This window comes from Microplitis demolitor, chromosome 2 (assembly GCF_026212275.2).
Source record: "Microplitis demolitor isolate Queensland-Clemson2020A chromosome 2, iyMicDemo2.1a, whole genome shotgun sequence".
Lineage (NCBI taxonomy): Eukaryota > Metazoa > Arthropoda > Insecta > Hymenoptera > Braconidae > Microplitis > Microplitis demolitor.
The window spans coordinates 12,999,656-13,024,918 of record NC_068546.1 but is presented as its reverse complement, the minus strand read 5'-3'; the positions used below and the strand labels follow the sequence as shown (position 1 = coordinate 13,024,918).

Here is a 25,263-nt window from a genome sequence, read left to right as displayed (position 1 = left end):
TAAATTTTAATAATACTCAATTTCAGAACAAACGCTAGTATAGAAATGTTCTTAACTGTGCGATATCTGAAGAAGTTTAAAATTACTTTCGATACCAGTCTTTACCTATTGTTTTAAGAACTATCGTTAAATTATATATGAAACTGAGTTACCAGAAATTTTTAATGGTATTTTTTGAACATCGTTCATTCTGTTCACTTCCGTGCATAAAATATATTTCACTTATTAATGATGGAACATTTTTCATTTCAATTTATCATTGTACAAAGCGTATTTTTTGATCGAGTCATACCACAAGTAAGTAAAAATATTCTGTGAATGAAATTTATTGATTTCATTGAATAATATAACTATCAAGAGATATTCCTGAAAAAAGTTATATTGTTTATATTGAGTGTATCAATAAAATTTTATAGGTAGATTGATACACATTTTCAATGAGCGAAACTCTTTCCTTACCTAACACAATAACTTAATTGTTTTCTTTACGAACATAAATTTATCTCTTTCATGTTGATTTAATCAATTAATAAGAAAATGTTTTTTGATATTTTTATTGTTAACTCTTTATTAAATCTTATTGCATTATTAACTCTTATCAAGTCTCTATTTTAAATATTGTCACAGCAAACTGTTTCATGAAATAGTTTGCACAAACATTTTTTGGTGTGAACTATAAATCATTGTTCAAAAAGCCTGGTGTTTCTTTATCGAGATTGTGTTATCATAAATATAAATATCATGCTAGTGATATGATAAGCGATTGCAAAAGAGTTTTACGATTTTCCTCAAAAATATTTCAAAAAGAATTGAAAATAATTTTTAAAAATAAAATTTATTGTGAGTCATGAATACACGAAAAAAAGTGATTTAAAAATTTTATCAAGTGATACAAATATTGTATCACCTGTGATGTCAGCAGAGTTGATCTTAAATTTGTATCACCCGGTGATACAATTTTTGTAACTAATATATTTTACATGGGCCTAACTTGACCGCGACTATACTATACAACTAAAGTTTATTTAGTAGCTGTTACAAGTCAATAGTATCACCTGTCAATGTATAACCTAAAATTGACATGCATTCATATATTTTTTAATTAATTGATTGATTCGGGAAATAAAAATCATTACTAAAAAAGAAGAGACTGAAAATTTATTTACGCAAAATATTATCTTTAATTATTATTTAACTGTTATTCTTAGAATAGGTTTATTAATATAACAATTTTAATCACAAACTTTGTTCTTAAGGCCATTCTCCGAGGGTGCCCCCCACTTTTTTCCAAAAAATGTGGCGCCGCCTGGTGGCCGGCAGCCACACTAAAAAAAGTACTAGAGCTGAAAAACTTTATAATTAAATTAAAATTATTTAGAATAAGCAGATGCAAAAAATATAAATTTTATAATAAATAAAAAAATTAAGATTATTTTTTAAAATCATTAGTTAGTTTAAGAAAAATTTAAAACCTGAGATTGGCAAATAATATTTTCATTGACCTTGAACTGTCAATATCATATTTATTTTATATGAGTAATTAAAAAATAATTATAATATTTATCCAAAAAAGGCCAACGTACAAGTAATTTTAAAGACACGTAGAATATTAAAAAAATTACTTACAGTAATTATAAATACCCAGTTGAGCGTAGTTTCTTTAATAAATTTCAGCATTATATTTGCCATTTAGTAACTTTTTATTTTGACAGATGTAAACATCAGGTCTGTACTATTTTGTGGGCGCGTGCAGGGCGCTCAAATATAGTAGCGGGAAAAATTAAATTTTTTAAAAATTCATTTCTTTCAGAAATAGTAATAATAAAATTTTATTTTGCACGACTCGAACGCGAAGCGGAGAGGTTGTGCTTTACAACGGACTTGTCAAGGTCACGCGATTTTTTATTTATTGGTATCAATTAATTGAATTTCGTATCATTAAAAAAGTTTTAAAAGAAGATTTGTACCGTAGTTGTTTGATAATTGATTATTAATTTGATGAATCATAATTGATTTTAATATCAAATTTCGTTCGAATCCTTATGTGAAAATTTGAAAATAAAATAAATAAATAAATATTTTAATTTGTAAAAGTTCTGATGGTAAGAAATTATTGATGATCAAAACCTTTTACATAAATTTTTCACTTATCATGACGCAACTTAAAAAAAATTTTGGCATACTTAGTTTTGAGACATTGATAATATTATATACCTTTAAATATATATTAAATAAAATTAGACAGCTTTAATACTCTTATCGAAAAAATTAAAAGAATAATAAAATTTTATAAATTTTTTAGTGATTTTTGGAATGCTTTATTTTTGTAAAATTGGCCGTATCGAAAAATAAAAAAAAGAAATTCGAAGCTTCAATTCTGTAGTTTGAAGATCTTTTACCGATTTTTTGAGCCATGGTTATTGCGTGATAAAAAATAGCTCGAAAAAAAAATGCTATTAATTTTTTGGTTTTGGTTTTTGGCTCTACGAGCCCGGAAAAATCTTTTTTTAAAAAACTAATGCACAGTTCGGTTATGAAATTTATTAAGCTACAATTTGCTTTTTTGTTGTCTCTGTATGACTATTTGTTGCTGAGATTTTGGTCTTGGAATGAAAAAGGATCTTTTTGACTTTGATTATTGATATTGCAGCAATTAATGGTCGCACAGTAATTGCTCATACAAAGAAAAAGAATCGGCCCATTATTGGGTCGTGAATAGCTGCCAATTTTCAAACATCGGCCGAAGATCGGTTAAATATCGGATGATAACGGTATGCCAAGTATCGCAGTCGCAAGCATTGGCTAATCGTAGCAATCAATCATCGGCCAAAGTTTGATATCTATTAAAAAAAAATATTTAGCGTAGGTGGGACCTCGAAAACTTACACTCAGTAAATAAATAATAGGAGTTACTATCTAGCTATGGTAAAAATTTCTACCATCAATAAGATAGTAATAAATACTATCTACATGATTGTATATAAATCATGTAGATTGTAATATTCACCATATATTTATGATAATTGTTTGAAATCCTGTATGTTAACTAGAGTTAATTATTATATTATTTTAAATAGTTATATTTATAATCCAGATGGTAACAGTTACCATTAGAAATTATAATTGTTACCATCTTGATAGTAACTGTTACGAAATTTATTGCAGAAGTAAATATTATCACCCTGATAGTAAATATTACCATCCTGATAGTAACTGTTACTATCCTGATATTAAGTGTTACGAAATTTATTGCAGAAGTTATCATCCAATAAATATTAATTCTATTAAAAAAAATTATAGCACTAACTATTCTGGTACGTGGCCCAATTGGGACGATAGCCAAAAAGACAAAAAAAACTGTTTTTGCATTGAAAAACGTTCCAATCATTTTAGATGACTGGAATTAAAAATTTAACATAATAAACATAATTACTTAATTTTCTTAGTATAGTATTTCCTTAAGTATCCCCTCCCCTTTCTCTGCTACCAATACATCAATTGATAAACGTGTAATTGTGTTCTAATTTTTAAATACTGGGTATTGTTACCAAGTTCTTGAAATTGATCAAAATACCACTCTCTTAAAATGAACCAGTAAAAAGTGTTGCAAATCAGTGAATATTCATTGTATAAACAGTCTAGAAAACAACAAACTAGAAAACAATGCGGAATTTCAAAATACTTCAACAGAGATCATTTTTAAGGAACAAAATTGTCTACTAAAAAGAATCTATGCCATTTTATGATAATTCCCGGGAAAAAATGATTTTGCCTAATTATATATAAGTATGCATGATTATATATAATTATACATTAATTTATGTATGATTATATATAATCATATCTACCTCCATATATAATTATGCATGACATTATATATAATTTGATCTGATCATGTCTGACCAATACATTATGTCTCGAACTATGTATAAAGCTATATGTAATTAGATCTGATCAGACCTGAATTATATCTGCCTATGTATGATCATATATAGGCATATATATAATCATGCATATGCAGATATAATTCAGGTCTGATCAGATCTTATTATGTATAGACCTATATATACCAATGCTGGCCAGCAAAAAAAAATTAAAAATGCAATTTTTCAAGCATTGCGAGAGTATGACTCTCGTAATGCTGGAAAAAAAAATAATAATAATAATAACAACAATGATAATAATAATAATGCCCCTTCTGGAAGCAAAACTCATTATACATTTTATAATTATTAAATAAAAATTTTCTTTTAATGAAACCTTACTGTTTGGAATTTTTTACCTCGGCAATGGCTCATAGTACGAATGAGCCCAGCAAACATTTTTGCAGGAAATTTAACGCTCTACAAAAAAATTCTCCTATCATTTTTCGATAAATCCATTTGTTCAAAAGTTATGGAACCTCGAAGTCAAGTTAGAGTAATTTTCGAAATCTTTTTACTTTTCCAACGAAACTATCGGGCTTATCATAAAATGTCATGGAATCATTTTTGTAGACAATTTTATTTTCTACAAATTGTCTCAAATAAATTTTTTCAAAATTCCGTCGTGTTTTTTAGTTCTTTCCATTTTAATGCCAATCCTCTAAAATCAATCAGAACACTATTTTTTTAGGATCTTGGCATTAAAATGGAAATAACTAAAAAAACAAAATGGAATTTCGAAAAAATTTATATAAGACAATTTGTAGGAAATAAAATTATCTACAAAAAAGATTCTATGACATTTTATGGTAAGTCCGATAGTTTCGCCGAAAAAGTAAAAAGATTTCAAAAATTACTCTAACTTGACTTCGAGAAAGTAATTTAAGCTTGAAGACAAATTCATAGTAAATTTTGAGGTCTTATTACTTTTCGGGCGAAACTAGCTGACTTATCACAAAAAGTCATAGCCCTTTTTTAATCAGTAAATTTATTCCTGACAATGTATGACGCATAAAATTTTTCGAAACTCCGCATTGTTTTCTAGTTATTTTTATTTCAGTGTCAAGCCCTTAGAATCGATCAGAAAATTATTTTTTCAAGAGTTATAACTTATGAGCAGATCGATAGGTCGAACAGATTTATATACATTTTTTATAGAAATTCGACGTGCTATAAAAAAAGGCCCTTATCATTTTTTGATAAATCGACCAGTTCATAAGTATTATCAAGTTAAAGTTTAAAGTACGAAGAATTGAAATATTTTTGACTATTTTGGCGAAACTATGAGACTTGTCACAAAATACCGTATGACTTTTTTTTTAGGCTATTTCATCTCCTATAAACTATCTTGTGAAAATTTTTCAAAATTCCGATGTTTTTCAGTTATTTTCTTATCTATGATTACTAAATCATTGTAAAAAAATCATGTACTTATTCAGGAGACAATCACAAATGTAAATTATTTACTTTCGCCAAATAATATTTGTTGAATAACGGAAATATCTTTATACAAGTTCAGTCAAATAAGTATCAGCGAAAGTGAATAAGATCAATATTTGATCGTTTCTTGAATATAAGTACATACATTTTTTTCAATGATTTCATAATCATAGATTAAAGAGTTTAAGTAAAAAAAAAATCTACAATTTTGATTTTTACATTGTATATATAAATGTTGATATGATAATGTTATACACATACATAATTATAAATAATTATATGTACCTCATATGTAATCATACGTTATTGTATATATATATATAAGTTAGGCGAATTCATTCTCTCCAGGGTTACTAATTCTGAAAGAAATGAATTTTTAAAAAATTTAATTTTTCCCGCTACTATATTTGAGCGCCCTGCACGCGCCCACAAAATAGTACAGACCTGATGTTTACATCTGTCAAAATAAAAAGTTACTAAATGGCAAATATAATGCTGAAATTTATTAAAGAAACTACGCTCAACTGGGTATTTATAATTACTGTAAGTAATTTTTTTAATATTCTACGTGTCTTTAAAATTACTTGTACGTTGGCCTTTTTTGGATAAATATTATAATTATTTTTTAATTACTCATATAAAATAAATATGATATTGACAGTTCAAGGTCAATGAAAATATTATTTTCCAATCTCAGGTTTTAAATTTTTCTTAAACTAACTAATGATTTTAAAAAATAATCTTAATTTTTTTATTTATTATAAAATTTATATTTTTTGCATCTGCTTATTCGAAATAATTTTAATTTAATTATAAAGTTTTTCAGCTCTAGTACTTTTTTAGTGCGGCTGCCGGCCACCAGGCGGCGCCACATTTTTTTGGAAAAAAGTGGGGGGCACCCTTGGAGAATGGCCTTAAACTATTTTAGTTTTGATAAACTTTACATTATTCATAAATAAAATATTTTAATTTATTACACAGCATATCTTGTGGCAATATAAAAAGTTTGTCCTTTTTTGACTAATAAACAAGGATGAATGTCTACTAGATTTTTAGTATTGAAAATATACTCTGAAGTATTAATTTTTTCAATAACGTACGCATAAAAATGCTGTTTAAATCCTAAATTTTTAAAAAGATACATTTGAATGAATATTTGGTTGTTTTAAACATAAATTTTATTTATTTCACCAAAAAGAGGACCATTATCATCATCAATTTTCACTATTATTATAGTACTTTCTTGATACTTGTATCCATTGATTTCCACCCACTTATAAAATAATTTATTTTTTTGCAATTGAATCTTATTTGCTTTATCTTCAGTAACAATAGGCACATAACGAATTTCTTGTGTAATGTTAGCACTATTTATTGAATGAGCAGTTTTCAATTGATTTCGTACTGCTATAGTTTGTAAAATATTTTTTTTACAACTTCTACTGGATGCAATCATATTTAATTCGTGATTTTTCGATTCGAATCTCATAGACCATGTATGAATATGGGGACCATTATTAAGAATAATTCTTGGATAATGAACCATCAAATGAAACTTTGGTTTAAGATAAAAAATTATATCTATAACTAATGAATTAAATTTACTAATAAGATTTCTAAGTATGTTAACATGACTACGCAACACTCTTAGTGATGTTATCATATCCACAATTTCTTGAAGTTTAGATATATAAAGACCAAACAGGATCATCGTCTGGAACTAGATCTCCAATCATTAATCCTAAATATCTTGTAAGGCATAATATTTCTGAAGCCGATAATTTTAGCCATTTTTTTTTCAGAATATGATCCTTGGTAACTACGGGAGGTTTATTTGAACCTTCTCACTGGCCATAATTAAATAAGTCTCTACGTGAGTTGAAAATACTTAATTTAAAATATTCTTTTTCATAAATTAAATATTTTAAAATAGCTGTGATTGTATAATTAGCGACTCCTTCACAAAAGTCATGCATAATGTCGACGCTCTGATTGATACAAATATGAAAATCTGTAATTTTATGAAAAACACATTTTTCGACTAGACCTGTTACTTGAGGATTTTTCTCATTTCAATCAGCTTCGTAATTTTTACAGGTTCTAAGCAGAGATTGATCTGTTGTTAATAATTTTGACTTGGCTTTATCGATTTTACAAATGCGGCAAAAATGGAGACTTGAAAAACTCTCGACAAGCCCAAACACACTATTGAGATCTAAATTATCACCATCTATAGCCCCGACTTCAAAATAAATTGTTTCTTCTTTACCATTTATTATTATGTTAAGACCATTTGTTTTTAATGTATTCAATTCATCAATCACAGGTTGAAAAATTGCCTCGTTTCCGTACACTTTGCGATCATCGGAATAAAATAAATTGACTAAAAAAATGTTATTTAACCTAGATATATAATATTTTGGTAAGCAAGAGATTGACATATAGGTAACTCCCAATTTATTTTTGCCTGCATGACTTCCTAATCGATTACCCGTTTCAACATCGTCAAAAAATAAAATTAATGATATAATAGTTCGATTTTTATGATTTTTAATTTCATTTTGCCACATATCAGCCTGAATAAAATTTGATAAAACTGTTTTTTCATCGTATAATAAATTCATATATTCTTTAACTTCTTTTAAAACAACAGGAAGTTCGAAGAATGATTTTAGAGTATGATCGAGTGGTATCCGTTTAGCTTTTACTTCTGTAGGATCAGATGCCATTATACCATCGCATCTTTTTTCACTGTTTGTTACTCCTACAATATAATCAATAGGTGGCACATATAAACCTTTTTTAGTAAAATAAGAAATCCTTTTGTGCTCACTTTTTAATTCGTCAAAACAAACAATTGAACTATTTAAAACTTTAAATATTTGATATTTAACACTTTCACTGACGTGATCTTCAAGAATGTCTTCTAATTGTTCTTTTTTACATGGAATCAACGGGTCTGATAAAAAATGTTTTGATTTGGCTACTATAAACTAGACTGTATTTCTTGGTATCAACGGATTATTATATAAAGATAATGCTAACTCCTCAACTGCTTGCTCAACTTTAAAAGTATTATTATCTATTTTCATCCTTTTACATTTGGAATTGTCTTCGCTAAATTTTTTTAAAGAGTTATCCATTGTTAATAATTATTTTATAAATGGGTGCTAAAATCTGTTATTACTCCTTGCTTTTTTTTTAAAGCAATAATTAAATTAGAGACTGTGGTATAACTCGGTTGCTACTGAAAATTTAATTCTGTTAATTTTGTCTATTTCCACAGAAATTTATCAGATTTCTGAGAATTCTGTCAAAATATTTATAATTTTATATGATTTTGTAAAAATTTATGAACCCTGATTCAGAAAAAGTATTGAGACCGAGAAAAAAGTATTGAAAAGTATCGATTTTCTAGTCTATTCAATACTTCTTAATACTTTTCTTTAGTCAGGGAAATTTTCAACATTTATTAAGGACATAATTTATTTAATTTTAAAAAATTTAAGTATTAGACCTTATGGAATTGCAAAAAATTTTATCAATATTCATCAAATTTGATAAAAATTCAAAAAATATTAACCTCGGATCATAATTTGATAATGTAAAGTTAATCAAAGCTCCTAAAATTATATGGGATTCAGATGCTGAATTATTAGACAGCCATCTGAAATTATATGGGAAAATTCATTTCCATTCAAGTAAACTAACTAAATTAATTTGCTATGGTATGTGCAATGCAGCAGTTAGTAGTACACTAGACTGATAGGCAAGTGATCTCGAGCTCACATCCAGCAGATGCTCAAGATTTTATCATCCGATAAATTTCTTTAAAAGTTTTATGAACTTATGTACGATACGAAATATAATAAAAAATAAACATTCTTGCTCATCAAACTGGGATTGCATGACATTGTATAGAATTTTTAAAAAGTTTATCACATTCTATACAATTTTATAATATTATTTTTGGTATAAAATTGCATGAATCAGATTTCCTGAATAAGTTAAGTCAAATAAACAATGTCAAATCATATGAGTGAACCATTAAAAACTCATTAGAAACAAAATAGCAATAATAGTTCAACTAATACCCCACGCGACATAAAAGAATAATGTATACCCCACGCGATAATTTTTAGAAAATTGCTGTATTTTGCTATACATCCGAAAAAAAAAATGCATACATGAATTGTACAGGATACAAAACTGTCAAAAATATTGGTTTTGAGACCCCATGAAATATGGTCGGCAAAAGCCCCGATTGATAAACATATATATATATATATATATAAACAAACTTACACGGAAAAAAATGACCTTTAATAATCAGTGTCTGAATTTATAACTCGACACCCCAGTGTCAATACGGAAAATTCTAACGTTGAAAATAAAAGATTTCATAATACGTGTCATCAATTTTCAAATCATCGGTTACGATTTTTGAAGTTTAAACGGTAATTTTTCTTACATAGACAATAAATTTTCATACTTATCCGGTAATTATTCACGTTTGAATCACAAATGAAAAAATTACGATTCAGGATGATGGTATTTACTGATTTTTTTGATCATTCTGTCACGTAACGATTCAAATTATTTAATTTTTATTTAGTTATAAGTTGAATATTTTAATCATATATTTGAATTTGAACCGTTATGCGGGCATTCCGCCATTTCGCCGATGGAGACAGCGGTCCGTGCACGGTGCTAGCGCATGCGCGCTGCGTGAGAGTTAGCACATGTGCGAATAAATATTAATTTATAATTTAAAAATGCAAATACCTGATTTTTTGTATAATTTAAGTTTTTATTTATGATTTTGGAACAGTTGGGATGCATAATCTAGCGTAGCATTATGCCCCAACGATTGTTTAATGTATTATTTGATTGAAACTTGTCATCCGACTAAGGATGTCAGTTAGTTGACAATATTGACCGCCGGGTAACGGTAAATCGATACCTTGGCTAATAATTCCGATGTCAAGTTAATAAGTTTTACATAGTTATTATTTCAGTTACCGGGTACAATAAAAATAGGAATAAGTTATATATAAATAGTTCATATATTTAATTAATTAATTATGTATCATTTAGATGTCCAGGAATTGTTTTTATATTTTATATTTTTAATTTATAACTAGGCCCAGGGCTAATAGAAATAATTATGATAGAAATTAAGGGCGACGGTGGTGCCATGTGCGCGACGACCAACAGGCGGAGGTTGAGATAATTAATTCAGAAAGATACGGCCTAGCACTGTGTGTAGACGCTGTTTGGTACAACGTAGTTATTACATTATATTTTGGCAATAAAGTTTTTTTGTCCAAATAAGTGGATAATTAGTAAGGTTCACCGGGTGAATTAAATCGACATTTACTTTAATATATATTATTTTTTATCATTGAAAACCGTGAATTTTGAGTAGATTAGGTGTACAAAAAAGTTCTACCCGTTTTTCAAAGATGGAGTTATTTAACAGCTATTTATAGGTTAGCTATGAATACGTATATGTACATGCACAGCTGTTTGTACTCTTTAAATTCATCAAACTTTTCATATATTAATCTTCGATATATATATTTTTTTATTAAGTTAAAAATGGAAGTAAGTAATGAGCATATCCGCCATTGTCTTTTATATGAATTTCATCAAGGAAAAAGTGCTGCTGAAGCTCAAAGAATAATCTGTGCAACTTATGGTGACAGTGTTATTGATGACAGTACTTGTCGAAGATGGTTTCGGAAATTCACAAACGGAGATTTTAATTTAAATGATAAACCACGCTCTGGAAGACCTTCAACAATCAGTGACGAGAAATTGGAAGAATTACTGAATCAAGATTCTGCACAAACACAGCAAGAACTTGCGAAAAAGTTAAACGTTACTCAACAAGCTATTTCTGAAAGATTACATGCTTTAGGTAAGATTCAAAAAGAAGGAAAATGGGTACCTCATGAATTAACTCCAGAACAACGAGAGAGACGAGTTGACACCTGCCTGTCGTTGCTTTCACGACATAAAAAAAAAAGTTTTTTGTGGAAACTTTTAACAGGGGACGAAAAGTGGGTTTACTATGAGAATCCTAAACGTCGAAAACATTGGGTAGACCCAGGACAACCAACGACATCAACACCAAAACGTAATGTTTTTGGAAAAAAAATATTGCTTTGTATTTGGTGGGATGAGTGGGGCGTGCTATATTATGAGTTACTCAAACCAGGAGAAACCGTTACTGGAGAACGCTACAGTTGTCAATTAAAAAAATTAGCAGATGAAATCAACAGTAAAAGACGATTTGCGGGACAAAAACCTCGACCAGTGATACTGCAGCATGATAACGCCAGGCCTCATAGAAGTTCAATCGTCCACCACACTATAAATGATTTACAGTGGGAAGTTTTACCGCACCCGGCGTATTCACCAGACCTTGCACCGTGTGATTTTCACCTATTCCGTTCATTGCAAAATTACTTGGCTGACAAACACTTACAAAATGAAAACGAAATGCAAAAAACAATAGATGATTTCATTTCGACAAAAGATCAAGCCTTTTATCGCCGTGGGATCCATCAGTTGCCTGAGCGTTGGCAAAGGGTAGTAGATGCTGATGGTGGTTATTTTGATTAAAATTTGTATTTTATTTAAAATTTTTAAATATATTTTTTTTTGACAAAAAACGGGTAGAACTTTTTTGTACACCTAATACTTTAAATTCCTTTCACGGCATTTATTTTTTACGTGGTAACTTCCTCCCCGGTAGTTGTTGGTCGCCGCGGCGAGGGAAAGTAATTTAGTAATAATTGATACTGGATGATACATGATTTCTATTGTTTATAATTATCATTAATTATTATTATCATTTATTGTTGGTGGATTTATTCTGATATTATTGCGCATATATATATATATATATATATATATATATATATGTTGAGTGCAGCGTTGGGAAAACGTTGCCGGTATACCTATATATACACGTATAGTATATATAGCTATAGAGCTCATACACTGCTTGAATAAATTCCTCAAGCACTGATGTCAGCACTCGGATGAAAAATTCCCGAATTATTATAATTATTATTTTTATTTAAAATATGTTCAGTCACGAGCTTGATTAGTTTAAATCAAGCTTCGTGCATTTCCGCTCGGCTCGGAAGAAGCCGAGCTCGCTACTGACTGAAGGTCAGAATAGTGCCGGGTCACTCGCTATTTGGGCCCGGCACATACAATTTCTAACTCAGGATCGTGTCAAGACGTCCTGAGAACCCGCTACAAGCTGACCAATCACAAAATTCGTTTTATATTGGTCAGCCTATGAGAGAGCTCGCTATCAACTGCTACCTTTTGGCGCGCTTTTAAGCCAATAGGAAAATTCGTTATATGCAGCAAGGCTGCCACGTCGACACCAAGCTTCTCGACGACTCAACAACGCTACCAATATTCATTCTACAACTATCTGTCTAACCGCTTCGCTCAGACGTTTCTACAACGTGTCTTTGCTACGTGCAACCTCGTGCTTGAACCGCTTCGCTTATTAACTTGTGTGAAACTAAATCAAATCGCTACGCTAAATTATCCTCAATTCTTAGTCAGTAAATCAAGGCTGCTATTTATTGAGAATAAATAAATTATTCTTGTGATAATAAGTTAATTGTTAATTAATTATTATTGAAGTAACCGCTGCTGACCACGTGTCAATTTTTATACGTGAATAAAATATCTGAGTTGCATTCGCTATCGCGTATAAATTTATCTAGTTGCATTCGCTATTGTATATATTTCTCATAATTTTAAGGTGTAAATCAGTGTAAATAAATCTATAATTTAATTTATAATAAAATCTGTGTAATTTTTAATTGTTTAACAAAACTCGCCTAAACCAGATCCATTAGTTTTATTCGCTCATTTTACATTTTGGTCCTTCGAGCCGGATTTGGCGAAATTTAAACAATTAAAAATTATTTAAAAAAAAAAATCAAAAAAAAAAAATTGTGAGAAAAAAAGTGTAGTGTCAGTTCTGTGTCGTGAAAATCGCTAAGTGCCGTGGGCATTGCTGAGCACTGCTAGAGTGCTGCCCAGGGTGATCTATTTTACACACCGGTGTAAAAAGACTTTTAAAACAGAAAAGATCGAAAACTTAGCGTCGGTTTCACGTCATCGCGTCCATTTTGTGTGCCACGTATTAACAAGATGGCCGCCGAAGCTCAAATTGCTCTTCAAATGCAACGCATCGACACGATGCGCAATATGTCCAACCGCTTGACTGACGCTGTACTCGCTACCCAAGGTGCTGCCGCCATTGACGCTGAACTCGCTATCCTGACGGAGTTGTGGAACCGCTTCAATTCGACTCACGAGAGGCTATACGAAGACGTACCTGAGATCATTACCAACGAATATCATACAGGTAACGCTTATGAAACCGCTAACGTTGCTTATACCTCTCTTAGAGTGAGACTCAGCGCTGCTAGACCCGCTCCAGAACCTGCTCATGAAGTTCAGCCCGCTAATCACGATCAGACCGCTTACTTTGGTGGAGTGCATAAATCTAACCTGCCACAAATCAAGCTGCCAACTTTCCAAGGGTCGTATGACGAGTGGGACTCGTTCAAGGACTTGTTCACGTCTCTCGTCATTAATGAAGATTCGCTAACTGGGTCTCAGAAGATGCATTACCTGAAGACGCAGGTAAAAGGTGAGGCCGCTGCATTACTCGCTAATCTCCAGATCACAGATGACGCTTTCCAACCCGCTTGGGAGTTGCTGAATACTCGCTACACAAATCCACGTCGATTGCTCGATATGCATATCGATGATTTGCTGGATCGCCAACCGCTAACTTCACACTCTGCTGCTGATTTGGACGCACTGTTACTCGCTAACAAAAAATCGCTGGACGCTATCGCTGCATTGGGAATTCCAATTTGTGAGTTGGACCCCTTTTTAATTCGTTTGACTGTTCGCTGCTTGCCTTGAGATCTGAGGGTGGAATGGATGGCTTCGCTTGGGTTATCCAATGAGTTTCCCACTTACCAACAGCTGCACGATATGCTCAAGGCCAAGGTTCGTGCGTGGGAAAACTCAGAGATTGGCGCTAAAATAACCTCAACGCAAGTTAAGAGTACCAGTGAGAGACCACTATCACCAAAGTCTTACGCTAAGTCAGCCGCTACAACCAAACAAGTTAAGTTTGGGAGCAGTAAATCCGCTACTCCTGCTAGATCAACGCCATCTACATCCACCGGTTCCGCTAGCTACGTCGCTTTCACTCCCAAGGAGCGTACGAGTGAACCGGGCATGTGCCCAATCTGCAGGGAGAAGCACTTCGTTCTATTTTGCCCCAGCTACCAGAAGGCGTCGCCACTGAACCGAAGGACGATTGTTCAGCATTACCGCTTATGCTTTAACTGTTTGGGACGCCATCGCTACGCTGACTGCAGGACTAAGCAGAAGTGCCGCCATTGTGATCAGCCACATCACACGTCGACTCATCTTGACGATGGTGCTGCCGCTAAACCAGCACAGGACGCTCCTGTAGCTGACCCAGGTAACAAATAGTTCCAATTTTGGTAACTTTTGTTTTGAATTCGCTAACTTAGTCTGCTTTCAGCTCATTCGCTCAATGTTTTACTCGCTACCGCTATTGTTAAGTTGAATTCGCTAACAGGAAGTACATGTACAGCCCGTGTACTTATTGATCAAGGATCGGAGTTATCCTTTGTGACGCATTTGCTAATCAAGAAGCTGGATATTCAACTCAGTAAAGCAGCTGTACCATTACGTGGAATTGGTAATGTGTCAGCTGGGCATTCGCTTGGGTCATGCAAGATGACGCTGCATTCGCTACACAACAACGCTTCTATTACCATCCAAGCTCATGTGCTTGCTCTATTGACGGTAAACTTACCGTCATTTACGCTAACTAAGAAGAAGAAATGGCCGCATATAACTGGGCTACAACTCGCTGATCCAGACTTCTTGACATCATGACCTATTGACATCATTCTGGGTGCAGCACCAGCTGCACATATAATCAACGCTAAAATACGAAAAGGAAGTGAAAATGACCCAATCGCTCAGTCAACATCACTTGGTTGGATCATATATGGATCTGTGGACACCGCTACATCAAAATTGACCGCTCATGGTCATCATGTCGCTGTTGATGATCAACTACAAGACTTGTTAACCAAGTTTTGGTACCAAGAAGAGCCACAGACAGAATTCGCTACACGCTATACTGAAGAAGAAGAAGAGTGTGAACAACACTTTGTCAATACACACTACAGACAGTCTGATGGTCGATATGTCGTTCGCTTGCCGCTTAAATCTTCGCCAAGTCAACTGGGTGATTCGCTCAGAGCTGCACAATACGCTTTACTACGTCTTCGCAAACGACTGGAAGCTGATCCAGTCTACAAGAAGTTGTACTTCGACTTCCTGAAGGAGTATGAAGACTTGGGGCACATGAAACGTCTGAAATTAAAGGAATTACCACCGAACAGCTACCTGTTGCCTCATCATGGGGTTCTGAAAGAGCAGAGCACTACCACCAAGCTCAGAGTGGTATTCAATGGGTCCTGGAAAACTACATCTGGCGTATCTGTCAACGAGATACTTCATGTGGGCCCAAAGATCCAAGTTGACATCAGTGATGTACTTATTCGCATTCGGTGCCATCGCTATTTATTCGCTACTGACGTTACAAAAATGTTTCGTCAGATTGCAGTTGACAAGGAAGATCATCATCTACAGTGCATACTCTGGTTTGACGAAGATGACATCCCAATAGTATTTGCACTCGCTACTGTTACTTATGGAACAACATCGGCTCCATATCTCGCTGGAAGAGCACTCTTACAACTCGCTGAAGACGAAGGGAAAAAATTTCCGAAGGCTGTCGAACCGCTAACTAATACACGCTACGTTGACGACATCTATGGAGGTGCAGATGAACTCGCTGAGGCAATCCAAGTTGCTCTCGACACAAAAAATATGTGCGCCACAGGATGTTTTCCGCTTGCCAAGTGGGCAAGTAATTCAACTGAATTACTTTCTCAAGTCGCTCCAAGTAAACCCAAGAAGATACACCAAGAGAGCTTGGGGATACTACAGTAAAAGTGCTCGGGCTAACCTGGAATTCAACACAGGATAAATTCCAGTTCGGATATTCGCTTCCAGAAGCATCACCAACAACTAAACGCACAATTTTATCTGAAATTGCTCGCTTGTTTGACCCACTGGGTTTCTTGGCACCGATTATCGTGAGAGCCAAGATGTTCATGCAGAAGCTCTGGCTGCAGAACTTTGACTGGGATGCTACGCTATCACCGTCGCTTCTTCAAGAATGGAATTTGTTTCGAGATGAACTACATCAGATCTCGAAGATTCAGATACCTCGCTGGAATCATGTTAAAAATGGTGTATCAATTGAATTACATGGATTCTCTGACGCTTCACAACTCGCTATGGCTGCTGTAGTTTATCTAAAAGTTACTGACGCTACTGGAAGCTCCAATATCTCGCTAGTGTGTGCCAAAACACAAGTTGCACCACTGAAGCCTATAACTATACCAAGAATGGAGCTCAATGCCGCTGTCTTACTCGCTCAACTGATACTCTACGTCAAGAAGGTTTTGAAACTTGAAAACGTTCCAGTTTTCATGTGGACAGACTCCGCTGTATCCTTAACGTGGATACGAAACAACCCAGCTAGATGGAAAGTCTACATTCGCAACAGAGTTACCAAGATTCAAGAATCGCTACCAAGTGTCAACTGGGATTTTGTTCCTGGAAAACTTAACCCAGCTGACTGCGCTTCAAGAGGTTTAACAGCAGCCAAACTAGAACAGCATTCGCTATGGTGGACGGGACCAAAGTGGCTCAGTCAATCAAAAGATAACTGGCCATCTTTTGATATCCCTACGCAGACGGTATCACATCTTGAAGAACGTCCAGGTCTGGTTTTTACCATCTTCAAGGCAGATTCACACCCGCTATACACGCTACTAGAAAAATTCTCTAAGTTGTCACCTTTACTTCGCACGCTTGGAATCTGTCTTCGTGCCATCGCTAAATTTAAAAAAGTGCCACAGTCCACACTGGACACACCACTCTCTACAGTTGACCTGGAACTCGCTAAGACTTTGCTGATCAAGTATACTCAAAGTCAGTACTATTCGCAAGAGCTGAAACTATTGAAGGATGGTGATTCTCTACACCGAAGTCATCATCTCGCTAAATTGATTCCCTACGTCGACTACAACGGAGTACTCAGAGTTGGCGGTCGCTTGAAGAATTCGCTGCTGGATGATGAACAGAAAAATCCAGCTATTTTACCAAGGTCATCACGCTTAAGTACGCTATTGATAGATCATTCGCATCGAAGAACATACCATGGGGGAACTCAATTGACTCTCGCTGATCTACGGAGATCTGTCTGGATAGAAGGTGGTCGAGTTCCAGTCAGATCACACATTCTTCGCTGCGTCGTGTGCACGAGACATAGAGGTGTTCGCGCACAACAATTAATGGGACAATTGCCATCCGCTCGTGTAAGACCATCTAAAGCATTCTTACACACTGGAATAGACTACGCTGGGCCAGTAACACTGAAGACTTTCCAAGGTCGAGGTGCCAAAACCTATAAAGGATGGATCGCTGTGTTTGTATGTCTCGCTACGTCCGCTATACATATTGAAATTGTCACCGATTACTCTACTGACGCTTTCGTCGCAGCATTTAGAAGATTCACTAGTCGAAGAGGCGCCTGCAGTATCCTATACTCGGACTGTGGTACAAATTTTGTAGGAGCAGACGCCACGCTAAAGAAAGAATTCGCAGCAGGATCGAGACAGCTAAAAGAACTTCAGTATTTACTCGCTACAGATGGCACAGACTGGAAGTTCAACCCACCAAGTGCTCCCCACTTTGGTGGCAAGTGGGAAGCAGCCGTAAAGTCAATCAAGTTCCATCTCATACGAACTATTGGTGAATCGCTATTGACTTACGACCAACTCGCTACAGTCTTAACACAAATTGAGGCTGTGTTAAATTCAAGACCGATCGCTCCGCTATCTGAAGATCCTGCAGATTTAACCGCTCTAACTCCTGGACATTTTCTCATCGGTGAACCACTAATCGCCGTACCTGGGCCCTCGCTACTGGAAAATAATTCAGCTACGTTGTCACGCTGGCAACAATTACAACAAATGTTCCAGAGATTTTGGAGTAGATGGTCATCAGAGTACCTGCAACGTCATCAATCTATTTCGAAGTGGCATAATCCGCAAAACAACATCAAAGTGGGTTCATTAGTCTTGTTGACTGATGAAAGATTCCCACCATCAAAATGGCCGCTTGCTCGAGTACTCGCATTACATCCAGGCAGAGATGGCCTGACTCGAGTAGTCACGCTGAAGACCGCTACCACGGAACTTGTACGACCAATCGCTAAGCTGTGTGTACTACCAGTGCACTCTCCAGAAGACAATCCAGTCGACACAGTCGCCAGCGCTGGGGAGAATGTTCAGTCACGAGCTTGATTAGTTTAAATCAAGCTTCGTGCATTTCCGCTCGGCTCGGAAGAAGCCGAGCTCGCTACTGACTGAAGGTCAGAATAGTGCCGGGTCACTCGCTATTTGGGCCCGGCACATACAATTTCTAACTCAGGATCGTGTCAAGACGTCCTGAGAACCCGCTACAAGCTGACCAATCACAAAATTCGTTTTATATTGGTCAGCCTATGAGAGAGCTCGCTATCAACTGCTACCTTTTGGCGCGCTTTTAAGCCAATAGGAAAATTCGTTATATGCAGCAAGGCTGCCACGTCGACACCAAGCTTCTCGACGACTCAACAACGCTACCAATATTCATTCTACAACTATCTGTCTAACCGCTTCGCTCAGACGTTTCTACAACGTGTCTTTGCTACGTGCAACCTCGTGCTTGAACCGCTTCGCTTATTAACTTGTGTGAAACTAAATCAAATCGCTACGCTAAATTATCCTCAATTCTTAGTCAGTAAATCAAGGCTGCTATTTATTGAGAATAAATAAATTATTCTTGTGATAATAAGTTAATTGTTAATTAATTATTATTGAAGTAACCGCTACTGACCACGTGTCAATTTTTATACGTGAATAAAATATCTGAGTTGCATTCGCTATCGCGTATAAATTTATCTAGTTGCATTCGCTATTGTATATATTTCTCATAATTTTAAGGTGTAAATCAGTGTAAATAAATCTATAATTTAATTTATAATAAAATCTGTGTAATTTTTAATTGTTTAACAAAACTCGCCTAAACCAGATCCATTAGTTTTATTCGCTCATTTTACAAAATATCTGTACGATATTATCAAATATGATTTATATTTATTATTATTTAAAATAATTAAGTAACTTTATATTCTGTAATTTATTTATTTATGTACCCCAGCGGTAAAAATTATTAATGAGATTTTTATACTAAAATTATAATTTAACTTTATATTTTATAAATTATAAATTAGTTTAATACTGAGGAATTTATCATTTTGAGTGTGAGTGAAGATAAACTCCGTGTCTTTCTCCCCCTCACAAGTGCTGAGAGAGTAAATAGAATAAGAGTATTATTATTATTTATTATATTGGATACATTCGGGTGAAATAATTGGTTCCTTTTATTTAATATCAAAATTAATATTGTTAATTAAAATAAATTATATTTATTTTGGGGTTGAGTTTATGTAATGTTATTTTCTTTTTATATATAATCACCAAGTGTCACTATTGTTCTAAGTTTACCTGAAATCAAATATTGTGCAAACTTATAATTTTATATTGTTTATATAAATTAAAGACTCGGAAACCAACAGCTGTCGGGGAAAATTTAATATTCATTTTCCTGGATCTTTTCCTACTGCTTTATTTCATTTTTCTGATCTTATTTATTATTTGTAATATAATTATTTATTATCTATTAACTATTCTTCTTTTTATTATTATTCATTTTATTTTTCACAATTGTTTGTCCGCTTTGTCGTGAGTCACTTGCTCGGATTTTCTCTCGCAGATTTTCCCCTGAATTAAATTTTGTCCGTTTTAGGATAAACGGTCTGGCGCCTGCGTGCACTAACCCAGCCTGAGGAGCTGGTCCAGGCACGACATTTAATTATTATTTATATTCTGATAAATATTTAAATTTATTATATTATTTTAATTGGATCTCAGTATTTAATATTGTTTACTATTTATTATAATTATTAGTATCACGCGTGGGCGACCTCATACGCTATATCGAGAGAGTTCGCGTCTCCGTCGCGAAAATCGAGTCGATATACGTTATAATTCTATTACTTGTCGTTCTCAATTTATAAAGTTTATTTTTTTCTATCTATAAATTTCAATTTTTTTAACGAAATAATAATTGTGCCATCTTGTTTTCAGAACAAAGAGAGCTGATCGATGCTCGAGCGGCCGTTGACGCGGCCATTGAAAGATTCAATAGGGTTGCCCTTGGCCGAGGCCAGTATGCATACCAGCCGCCATTCCCACGGAACAACCCTATTGTCTGGCACCCACCGCCGCCACCACCACCACCACCAGCTCCAGCAGCAGAAATCGCTGTTCCCGTAGCCGCAGCTCCAGCAATCGCTGCTCCAGCAGCCGCAGCTGGTATGTTGGGTACACGGTCGTGAAGTTTGGAATTAATAAATCACTTTAATTTTCGAATTGAAAATATTTAAATGAATAAATAATCGACTTAAAAGTAATTTGTTTATTTAAATACTTTTAATTCGAAAATTAAAGCGTATTTATTGATGCAAAATTTAAATTAATTACTGACTTGTTATGAGTAATTAATGACTGCATTATATTATTGCATTGATAATTTGAGATTAAGAAAGTAATCGTAGTATTTTCATCAATATTTGAATTTTTCATAACTAAGTGAATTTTAAATTAATAATTAAACATATCTTAATTAAGAAATGAAAAAATTTTATTTAGTAACTTTAAATTTATTATTATTAATGGAAACATTTAAATTACCAGCCAAAGTTTAAATTTCCTATCGGCAATATTAAAATTGATAATTTGAATCGAAATCATTATTTAAAACGATTTCTAGTATCAGTTGAGTTTTAAATTGAAAATTACAACTATTTTAATTGATAGTTTAAACTTTAATTAATAACGAAGATATTTTAACTTATCAATCTAATTTTTAATTAATAATCGAGAATGTTCTAAACTATAATTGAATTTTAAATTACTAACCAAAACTCTTTCAACTATTATCTATTGAAAATTTAATCAGTTGATAATGGTGTTTTGATTAATAATTTAAATTTGAAATATCTTTTGAAAAATTTTCAATTATTAATTTAAAATTTGATAAATAGTTAAAAACGTCTTGATTATTAATTTAAGCTTAAGTTATTAATTAAAATGCTTTTAATCAACAATTTAAAACTCGATTAATACTCAAAAACGTTTCAAATAATTATTTGATTATAATTATCGACTTCAATATTTCCAATTGGCAATTAAAATTTAAGCCGGTCATTAAAAGCTTTAATTAATAATTTAAATCAAATTTGTTGAATGAATTTTTTTCAATTCTCAATTGAAATATGTTTAATTATTAGTTTAAAATTCGATTAGTAATTTAGAATTTGGTTATTGATAAAAATACTACGACTAGTTATTTAATTCCTCATTATCAATGAATTATATTACTATAGTCAATAATTATTTATGATTAATCTATCAATAATCTATTTCCATTAATGAATTATCAATATGTAAACAAGCAATTTGATTTGAAAAGATCAATTTTATTCGTATGCTTTCAGATAATTATCCAAATAGATGGGCGGCCAGAGGTGTTTGACGGTGGCGGTACCGTCGTAATTGGAGAGGGGGGAATAGGGGCGGCCGTGGAAGTAGGGGATACACAAAAATATATTATTTATCATAAGTATCATAATAAGAATTTATAATATTTATCATAAGTTAAAAAATAACAATAATAATAATAAGAATATATGATGATTGTTTTCTTTAAATAAAAAAAACCCCACCAAATGATTATCTTTTAATGTTTTTTTTAACTTTCCACTAACAAAGAATAGAACATTTTAGAAAAAAGGGCAATTTTTGGTTTCAGTTCGATTCTCGGGAACAAAATTTCCAAAGGATCTTGACGTTTTGAAATTCTAGAAAGCTATTCTGTCTGATTGTGAGAGTATGTGTGTACGTACGTATGTATGTATATAAATATTCTGTAACTTTGATAGTGGCCACATTTCTGGAAAACCTGGAAATGGCAGGGAATTATAAATATACTGGAAAAGTAACTAACTTGTTATTTACTCGATGGATTGATCCCTAAAATAATCGGCTTTGAAAAATTATAAGCCGCGTTGAATTCTACCTCGACTATCAAAATCCATTCATAAGTTCAAAAAAAAAAATTATTGTCGAAAGAATTTCAAAAAAGTGATTTTTGCTAATAAAATCTAAATCATTGAACTATTAGGTGTACAAAAAAGTTCTACCCGTTTTTTGTCAAAAAAAAATATATTTAAAAATTTTAAATAAAATACAAATTTTAATCAAAATAACCACCATCAGCATCTACTACCCTTTGCCAACGCTCAGGCAACTGATGGATCCCACGGCGATAAAAGGCTTGATCTTTTGTCGAAATGAAATCATCTATTGTTTTTTGCATTTCGTTTTCATTTTGTAAGTGTTTGTCAGCCAAGTAATTTTGCAATGAACGGAATAGGTGAAAATCACACGGTGCAAGGTCTGGTGAATACGCCGGGTGCGGTAAAACTTCCCACTGTAAATCATTTATAGTGTGGTGGACGATTGAACTTCTATGAGGCCTGGCGTTATCATGCTGCAGTATCACTGGTCGAGGTTTTTGTCCCGCAAATCGTCTTTTACTGTTGATTTCATCTGCTAATTTTTTTAATTGACAACTGTAGCGTTCTCCAGTAACGGTTTCTCCTGGTTTGAGTAACTCATAATATAGCACGCCCCACTCATCCCACCAAATACAAAGCAATATTTTTTTTCCAAAAACATTACGTTTTGGTGTTGATGTCGTTGGTTGTCCTGGGTCTACCCAATGTTTTCGACGTTTAGGATTCTCATAGTAAACCCACTTTTCGTCCCCTGTTAAAAGTTTCCACAAAAAACTTTTTTTTTTATGTCGTGAAAGCAACGACAGGCAGGTGTCAACTCGTCTCTCTCGTTGTTCTGGAGTTAATTCATGAGGTACCCATTTTCCTTCTTTTTGAATCTTACCTAAAGCATGTAATCTTTCAGAAATAGCTTGTTGAGTAACGTTTAACTTTTTCGCAAGTTCTTGCTGTGTTTGTGCAGAATCTTGATTCAGTAATTCTTCCAATTTCTCGTCACTGATTGTTGAAGGTCTTCCAGAGCGTGGTTTATCATTTAAATTAAAATCTCCGTTTGTGAATTTCCGAAACCATCTTCGACAAGTACTGTCATCAATAACACTGTCACCATAAGTTGCACAGATTATTCTTTGAGCTTCAGCAGCACTTTTTCCTTGATGAAATTCATATAAAAGACAATGGCGGATATGCTCATTACTTACTTCCATTTTTAACTTAATAAAAAAATATATATATCGAAGATTAATATATGAAAAGTTTGATGAATTTAAAGAGTACAAACAGCTGTGCATGTACATATACGTATTCATAGCTAACCTATAAATAGCTGTTAAATAACTCCATCTTTGAAAAACGGGTAGAACTTTTTTGTACACCTAATAATTGATGACAGTTTTTTTAACGTTAGTAGTTAAAAAAGTATGCTGAATTTCTTTTTATACGTCAAAGTTGTTAATTAATTCTGAAAATATTGCCAATATAACATAAAAAAACAACGATTCACTTCATTAGTTTTTTTTTTTTGTTATTATTTATAATTCGAATTTTCGCAATGGAAGGTGTGACATTACTATTTTACATGACATAATTATAATAATAAATTATATTAATTCATTTTAATGTATTGAAATGATATAATAATAAACGGCTTGTTACATGTCTCGTGTATTTACAAGTCACAAAAGTCAAAAGAGGAATAAGAAAATTTAAAAGTTCCAGGAATTGCCTACTAAAATATTTTTTTGGTAAGATGGCAGTAGTTTATAAGGATCTCAACAAAATTTCATCGGTCACAAAACAGTAGTGTGACGGTCAAATGTGAGTCACATACTCGTCACGTAAAGTGTGTACAAATGTGGTCATTAATCCCTGATATACTAAAAACTTCCTAGATAGCCACACCTTACTCAGTACGATCTGCAGTGAAACATTTTCGGCTAACTTAACAAGAAAGTTTCTGGCGAGCTTAGCTTGTAGTTAACTTACGGTTAGGGTGGCTATCAGGAAAGCAAACTGTGCTATTGCCATAATAGCACGAGTTCATCGTGAAAAAGTTGGTATTCATTAGTTTCCGACCAACTTGACGACAAGTTGTCGACAACTTTAGCTCTTGCAATTTTCGGCTACAAGTTCCCGCCAACTTTCTCAGAAAACTGGTGACAGTATGGAGCCGCAACTCGAATGCAAGTTTCTGAGAAAATTGAAGTCAACATTCCAGCAACTTATGGTTGCCAACTTTTGCCACCAACTTTCTCAGAAAGTGACCGTCAACTTATTGGATTTCCATCTTTTGCCACAAACTTTCTTGGAAAATGTCTATCAACTTTGGATGTACCAACTGTTAGTGGCCAATTTGGTGTCCAGTTGCGGCTGTAAGTTTCTCGTCAATTTATCGCTAACTTAGCTATCAGGGTGGGGATAAGTGGTTATTAGGTACGGAAGCCTGGTTGGCTCAGCATCAACATATACAAAATA

General features: G+C 33.3%; 1 protein-coding gene across 1 annotated transcript; it reads left to right on the top strand.

Moving 5' to 3' along the window:
* The first annotated feature begins 13,556 nt into the window (after nt 1-13,556).
* On the top strand, nt 13,557-14,342 carry LOC128667345 (uncharacterized). Its single transcript, XM_053737008.1, has one exon. It carries the CDS (start codon nt 13,557-13,559, stop codon nt 14,340-14,342), a length of 786 nt encoding a protein of 261 aa, XP_053592983.1.
* Nucleotides 14,343-25,263: the final 10,921 nt, after the last annotated feature.